We start from the raw sequence: 7982 nt of genomic DNA on the forward strand, positions 1-7982 counted from the left end.
TCTATTACAGGATTTTCGTTATAATGTAAATATACAGTAAAAATATTCTTATTCTGTGTGTCTGAACTATAAAAACTATGAATATAATATCAGCATTTTCCTGTGTGCCTGCTTTATAGCCCAATTAATTTCCAAATTAATTTCCAAATAAAGCTATTAAATATTAATGTGATGTACATTTGAACAATTAATGAAAAAACGTGTAATTCATTATTCTGATTTATTCTTACATTGTTTAATTTGTTATCTTCAGAGTGTGAGGCTAGGTTTCACTGAGGTTTCTAAGCGCTTGTGACCCAAGAGGGTTTAATCAGAGTCCAGCCAAGTCACAATGTCTTCTGCACGACTCATTATCAGCTACATGTACTGTGTTTCCTGCTCTGGATGAAGCTCTAATGGAACTCTGCGGCCGACGAGACATGTCTCTAGGGGAGCTGAGAGTAGAAACATGCACGCATACACAGACCCAGACACATACAACTGAAGCCACATTAATTATGTAGAACTACACATCTATAATGCCAGTATGTGGACTAGTACTGCAACTGACCCAGCTGAGAGCATGGAAGCTCAGTTCACCCTTCGCTATTGCCAATTCGACACGGTGTAATTGAGAATGACTATATCTTATAACAGTTCAGTGCTTAAGATGAGGTAAAGTTAACTAGTCAGAAGCAAGCCACAGCTTACAAAGAGAAAATAATTCATGTGCACAGGTATTCTATTTTATATGTGCTTTTCATTAAATTCATCCATGAAGACAGTCCAATGACAAGGTGTCAAAATATATCCACACAAATAAACTGGCAAAAACTCCTTAAGATCAATGCACACAATACACCGAGCATGTGATTCTAGCTTCACATGTAAAAACAATGAAACCAAACACTTTACTTCAATCAGCTGTGCCACAGACATTTTGTGCCCAGCTTGTAAGTGATACTGAAACTAATTAGCTTGCAGGGCTACTACACCATAATGAATATTTGAATGGGAATATGTGCAGGCATGACTTGAGAAGAATTGTGGCCATCCCCATTGGCAATTAAAATATTTTAAATTAAAACTGCATAACATTATTGAGATGGGTATAATTACTATAGGCCTCATTTTAAAAGTACAAGTAAAGTTGGCAAGACTTCGTGCTTACCAGCCCTGCTGAAAAATCAGTGGTCAAACTGGTAGATCATCTTTGCCTGTTTTCAGTTTCCTTATTACTTGACTACACTGCTACTCAATAAAATGTTAGACATTTTCTAATTGCCTTGCTGTTATTTCCTTTTGCTGTTTTAGTGGCAATAATTCAGAAACTGTTCTTTCTACTAGTTGGTAAAGAAAGTCTGAGCAGTTTAAGCAGCTCAGCCTGTGTTTTGGCAGCTGGTAAACTGGATTTTTCATCAGGAAGCCATTTGAAAACTTTGTCCAGGTCATGGCTCTGTGGAGATTACAGCAGATTATTTAACTAACACTGTTCTTCACACTTACCATGCTCTTTAGTAACGTTTATTAGTTCGCAACTCGACATTGTGAACTGATTGTTCCTGGGGTAAAATTTAAATAAATAAATAAATACTGAAGCAACTTCCTTTCGTTCAACACCATCAACTAAAACACAAAACACAACGAGACGCCTGCAGTTGTTATTTCTTAATCGCAGCAAATCTAATAATTTAACAGCTCACCTGCAGCACGAGCGCGTGTTTACTTTTAACAGGAAGTGATGTCATACATTTTTAAACAATCCACGGCGCGCAGGGTTAAGAAATTGCCCACTTGAAGTATATAATAACCTCCTGTTTCAGCAAAACCTATTTATCTGCAGCCATGATGCGCTCACTTTGTAAGTTTAACAGATCGTTCGGTTAAGAGATAAGATGGGTTTGTTTGCTTGCTTGTGTTAGCTAGTTTATGAAGCTGAGGATTACTAGCTAACGCGAGCTAGTTTAGCTGTTAGCTCGATAGTTCAACCTACCGCAGAGCAGTTCAGCGTTTATTTAACTTGAAGCCTAAATACTGTCAGGTAGTTGTGTGCATCAGAAATACAGGCTTAATTATAGTGCAGAAATGACCAGGCACTGTTTCCACTCTTCTCCAGGTAGCTAGCATCCTAGCTAGACTGAGAGCTAGAAGGGCTGTTCAAAACAAAAGGCAAAATACAGCTGATGCGCGATGTTTAACCGCAGTGTAGGCCTGTATCTGAGCTGGCGACATAAACACAACATAAATAAATACAAGATAAGCTGTATTTTCAAATATGTTTGTTCACATGTGTATTTACAATGTTAAGTACACGGAGAAGCTAGTGGAGGTGATGAAGCCAACTAGCAAACATTATTCTTGTGTGTTTACTAAGAATTCTCCTTTCTTTTTTTTAGCATTTTGACCATATCTTAAACTAAAAAATATGAGCCCATAGGTTAGAAGGTTACTGTGGACCTGTTGACAGATGTAAACATTATTCTGTGATATAACATGTCTTTTGATTTTTTTTCCTCCAAGTAGAAATGGCTTGTTCTTGTTCACACTTCTCTGTGCTCTGGATTTGATTGCATGTTGATCACTAACAGGTAGGATGGAGCTTCAGAAGATTATTCATGATGCACTGTATGACTTCGTCCGATCACATATCCCGCATGCAGATCTGAGGTAATCTCATAGCCGTCTTTCACCACCCAAATAAAATCTCGAAGACAAGAGGACGAGATGCAGCATACAGGGCATTTGTTTTAATGTTTCTCCCACTTTCTTTCTCAGCACCCTGGACGATGTGCTGCTTTCCTACATCACTGGTGTGCTGGAAGATTTGGGCTCCCAAGCGAGCGTTGAAGAAAACTTTGACGTTGAGGTGTTTGTTGAGATGCTTGAAGCTTACATTCCAGGCTTTTCCAACATTGATTGGTAATTATTGTTGTTGCTGTGGTGGTTGTGGTGAAGGTGCATCTAATTACAACCATGTTATGATTCAATGCACTACATTACAAAACAGTATGAACCATTAGCAGTATGTCTGTGGAAATGTATTAAACTATGCGATAAACTTTTTTTTTCCTCAGTGTTCAGGTCTGTGAAATGATGTTTAGCTTGGCCTCGAAATTAGCCACAGCACGGAATGAAGGTAATTAATTCAAGCGTTGTTGGTTTGGATGGATCTTAAGCATAAGATATTGCATAACATTTTGCATGTTCATTTCAAAGAACATAGCTATTTTGAGATCATAGCCTTGTAAGTTTATACTATCTGTGAATATCGCCTGTTTCAGAGTCTTTTGAGTTGAAGACAGAAGATGGGAATTGTTCCTTGACCCCTGCTATAGAGCAAAGAGTCCCCATGCAAAAGACACACAGCAACTCATCACATGTAGAGGGAGCCACAGCCAAGGTAATAACTCGCATCTGAGTTTTCAGCTCTCTGTCCACGAAGTCTTACCATTTCTCCAGTCGCTGGATGTTTTACTTGGGTTAGCTGACCGCATTTTTTATGCCTCTACCACTGAGTGGGTGAGGCATTATGCTTTCTGTCCATCTGTCCGAGATTCTCAAATTTCTCAGAAACGAGTGGTTGAATGTTTGTAGTATATGGAAATCATTATTGTAACCAACAACTTGTAATTTGGTCCAAATGGGGTCAAGGTCACAGCAAGGTCAAATGTCTGAATAGTATTTCCTCAATAGCTTCCTTCATGTTTGTCATTTAAATATGGTACATATTTGACCACCTTCATGGTCAGGAACTCAAGACCCATTTTCATCGCAATCCACTGGTACCAAGATTCTCGTTAGCATGATATCTCATGAAAGAGTGGTTGAATGTTTGTAGGATTTATATGGAATTATTACTGAAACCAGCAGATGAACTGATTAGATCTTGGAATTGATCCAAACAGGGTCAAGGTCAGAGCAAGGGCAAATATCTGATAGTTTTGCTTCAATAGCTTCCTTCACATTCCAAGTACATTTTAAGGGTATTTCTGGCTTACAAATTACAAGCAGGAGTAGACTGTTTGGAGGCAGAGGCATCCTCGTCGACGCCCTTGGCATCAAATTCGACTTGTTTTGCTCCATGTTTTCAGAAGCTACTTAGCTATAGTGCTATCTATAGTACTGTGAGGAAAATGATTGTGTTGAGGAAGGTAGAATGCATCTGGCAGTGAAGCCATGGAAGAGGTTAACATTATTAGTAAAAGTGACGATAATTTGAATTTTTACTGTTTTATAATTATCAAATTTAGCTAATGTTCTTTGCAGCTTTATGTAACAATCACTTCACATCAATGCTTAATTTTGTGTGTGTGTATTAGGTGAGCACTTCGGAGTGGGATGAACAGGAACAGCACCTTCTGGAGATGTTTCCTAAGTGTAGCGTGACCGAAGCCAGAAGTGCGTTATCTATTGCTAAAGGAGACATGGAGGAAGCAGTTCGACTCATCATTGAGGGAGATGTGCAGCTCAGTCCCACTCCTCCCCTCAGTGTGAGTAAACCAACCATGGTGAAGCTTGATTTGTCTCTGGAGCCCTGAACTACTCAAAAAAAAAAAAAAAAAAAAAAAAGAGAACAGTGGCCCAAATGTGTCCTGCCAGCTGTGCCTAGGAATGAATAATTTTATGTGTTATGCCATGCAAAAGTATATGTATTGACTGGAAACAAGCTTTATGTTGTAGATGTTGCATTTGTTTCTAGGGAAGCCAAGGGAAGACTGTTTCTGCACAGGCTGATGAGAAGCTTAAAGCAAATATTTTAGAAAAGTGAGTCTTCTCTAAACTACTGTAATAGCTAATTTTCTGTTTCACTTGGAGAGATAAATGAATGAAGCTATACATTTTATACTTTATATTTTATGTTAAGATTTTTATATTCTAAAGTGTCTTCGGCTTATTTTGTATTCAGTGTCTTACAGTTTATCTCTTCCTATTCTACTGCACACTACACCAGTCACTTTAGACCACCTTGTTTATTGTTTAGTATATTTATTTTAAATGCTTCTATTGTCTTGTATCCATTAATGTTGAAAGCTGCTTCTTTTTCTATACTTCTATATATCAGATGAAGAAAACTGTGACAAAGACAAATAAGTTTCTCTGTCCATTTTCTTTCAGATACATGTTGGTAGATAGTGAGGAAGATAAGAAAATACACAGACCGTTTGTTCCAAAAGACGTGAGTCTCTCGTTTTCATGCGTGCGTGTGTGTGTGTGTACCTGCTTGTGAAGAAAGTAGCATATAGATGTAGGCACTATAACAGTGTGTCCTATAGAAGGCTACAAGGCTGATAGATTGATTTATATCTTATAGGCTCCAAAGAAGTTGGTGCGTTACCATGGCAATCAAGTGGTGACTACCAAGGGAGAGCGCTACCATCTGGTCAAGAAAGATGAAACGGAAGAAATGAAAAAGACTTATGTTAGCCTTAAGCCAGCACGCAAATACCGCTTTCATTGATGTCTGTACAATTACACATCTGGTTTTTAAATTTATTTATGACTGGAGTGATTTGGCCTGTTTGTTAGCTTTTATGTGAGTTCATATTTTTTACACTTTTGTCTCTTTTTCTGATTCAGACTCTATTCAATTCTAACTGCACTGACCGAATCAAATCTTTACAAAGATTTGTTTTGGGGAAAGGTTTTACTTTTTGTGGTATTTTTGGTTTAATTGTGTTTTATGTACCAACACCAGTTCTATTTCACCCCTCCTAACTGCCAAGGGTGGTTTAAAAAAAAAAAAAAAAAAAAAGGATTTCTTTGTGTGTGCGCCCATGTTCCGAGACCTTCCACAGTCACAAAGTGGCAACCATCCTCCCCCTTTTCTTCAAGTACATGGAGCGGTCCACTTATCAGCGACAGGTGACTTGTTCTCCAAAGCTAGGGATAGCCTCCTCTCCTTCTCTTCTACCTCGGTGAGTGTACTTCTTGTACATTATAAGTATTTTTCATAGAATGCTAAAGAGCACCGTGGTGCTCAGCATTACTACCTTGTGTCACTCACCGCATTGATTGCTACCTTAAAAAGGTCACATTCCGTGCCATCTAGGGAACTACCAGGCCACTAATCCACAAGAATGTAGTGTCTGACCCCGGACATCCTCTGTGCTGACTGCAGCAAACTTGATGTCGATGTAAACCTCTAAACCAGCAGATTTAGACCCTGGTTCAGAGGTGAATCTGGCCCAAGCCCTGTAGCATACACAGCTTGCTAGCTGCAAAACGCCTACATCTAGCGATGACTGATAAGCTTAACAAAAAGCCCAGAAAGCAATCTGAGCTGTTCTCTAAATGAATTAACGACTTGGCAGCAGACATGGTCAGTGATTCAGGAGCTGAGACCGTACAACTCAGAGGCTCTGAGTTTTTAACAGAGCTCTCCTTACAGTCCAGTACAGTCCAGGAAACTGTATCCATCATGTGCTGGAGACTGACTTGCTAGTAATCACTTCAGCTAAAAAGAGTTGGAGAATTACATGCTCTGGCAATAAGCGTACTTTGCATGTGTTGATGACCAGATGATTCTGGAGTGACCTTGTGGTTGAATCTAGGATGTCTGCCCAAAGTCATATAACCCAATTGTTGAATTTGTTGACTGACCTTGCAGCCTTCAGTGAGGGTGAGCCTGCTTGCTGTGGTACACACCCTACAGTATTTTCAAAAAATTGAATGGTGTCTAGCTAATCCATAGACAAAAGACGCCTCTGGTGTAAACAGAAGCTGGCCCACAGGGTTGGTGGACATCGTCATCGTGGCTTGTAAAAGGGCTGGACGCCCAGCCCCTGCTGTGACATGGCACTCTACGAGGAGGGTCTCGTCATCTTTAGGCATTATTTAGCGGCTTCTCCAGGAAGTCTGTGCTGCTGCTACTACCTGGACGTCACCATGCACCTTCTCTAGGTTCTACAATGTTACAGCAGTGGCGTGAATCCTGAGGTTATCTCTGAGCACTATTGAGGGTAGTCCTGTTCATGACATTGTTGGCATTCCCACCCCTGGTCGTTAGGTGGGATGAACTAGAATTTTAGTTACTTATGTAACTGTGCTTTTATGAATCCCTGATAAATGCCAAAGTTCCTTGTCATTTGAAAACAGTGCCAGCTCAGCGAGAAGGTTCCAGGGTAAGATGGCTGTATTATGGTGGTATTTATTGAAAATACTGCATCATACATCACTATGTGACTTTGAAAGCTCTTGGGATGTGATTGCACACACTCAAGAAGGCACCAAGGTGTCCCTCGCTGCCCCTAGTGGTTGTCAAGGGTTCATATACAGTCAGGTCCGTAAGTATTTGGACAGTGACACAATTTTCATAATTTTGCCTACGATTTATCTCTTTAATTTGTCATGAAATAATGAGGAAACAGGCCACCCCTGGCCATGAAACTGCGTATCTGTCAATTGTCCAGTTACTTTTGAGCCTGTGAAAATGGAGGGACTATGTAAAAAATGGTATTTCCTAAATGTTTAATGCAATATTTTTGTTAAACCCCTTGAATTAAAGCTGAAAGTCTACACTTCAATCACAACTTGATGGCATCATTTCAAATCTGTTGTGGTTGTGTACAGAGGCAAAATTACAAAAATTGTGTCACTGTCCAAATACTTATGGACCTGAGTGTATACATACATAACATGCAGTGTTTTCAGGATAATGAAGGTTGGGTGTGCAGTTTGAAATCTGATTGTCATGGGGGTAATGAAATGTGTCAGTCAGAAATAAATGCTGCTAAATGGCTGTTCTATTATAAAAGCAACCAATGCAACAGCCTCAGGCATTATTAAAGCTGGGATGTAGTGAGAGTTAAAGCTCAAAGGCTTTCAAGGGAAAAAAAGCTACTCACTGTATTTTTTTATGCAGATATACAAATTATTCGAGGGTCTCCCTATTTCTTTTCATTACTACTTGTAGTGTAAATTCTTTTGAGCTTTGAGTGATTTACACTGGATCTACAGTACTTTTTAGTTTACAGTATCTTTTAGTCTCATTCTGCTATTATGTA

General features: G+C 39.3%; 1 protein-coding gene and 1 long non-coding RNA gene across 4 annotated transcripts in view; one reads left to right on the forward strand and one right to left on the reverse strand.

Moving 5' to 3' along the window:
• Positions 1-1742, reverse strand: part of LOC117596835 (uncharacterized) — an 89611-nt gene extending 87869 nt beyond the window's left edge. For all 3 annotated transcript variants that reach the window (XR_008301533.1, XR_008301532.1, XR_004577817.2), the window contains exon 1: positions 1683-1742. This is a non-coding gene — a long non-coding RNA (uncharacterized LOC117596835). The remainder of the gene's footprint in view (positions 1-1682) is intronic.
• On the forward strand, positions 1720-7502 carry cuedc2 (CUE domain containing 2). Its single transcript, XM_026933724.3, has 9 exons — positions 1720-1840; positions 2568-2646; positions 2755-2898; positions 3054-3115; positions 3261-3379; positions 4299-4469; positions 4679-4743; positions 5095-5155; positions 5291-7502. Exons 1-9 carry the CDS (start codon positions 1825-1827, stop codon positions 5435-5437), a joined length of 864 nt encoding a protein of 287 aa, XP_026789525.3. The 5' UTR covers positions 1720-1824; the 3' UTR covers positions 5438-7502.
• Positions 7503-7982: the final 480 nt, after the last annotated feature.

This window comes from Pangasianodon hypophthalmus, chromosome 3 (genome assembly GCF_027358585.1).
Source record: "Pangasianodon hypophthalmus isolate fPanHyp1 chromosome 3, fPanHyp1.pri, whole genome shotgun sequence".
NCBI lineage: Eukaryota > Metazoa > Chordata > Actinopteri > Siluriformes > Pangasiidae > Pangasianodon > Pangasianodon hypophthalmus.

Bases quoted from the DNA above. Each gene is read 5' to 3' on its own strand.
- cuedc2 (XM_026933724.3), top strand. The intron at 2,647-2,754 runs GTAATCTCATAG...TTTCTTTCTCAG, and splicing joins ATCCCGCATGCAGATCTGAG to CACCCTGGACGATGTGCTGC. The intron at 4,744-5,094 runs GTGAGTCTTCTC...ATTTTCTTTCAG, and splicing joins AAAGCAAATATTTTAGAAAA to ATACATGTTGGTAGATAGTG.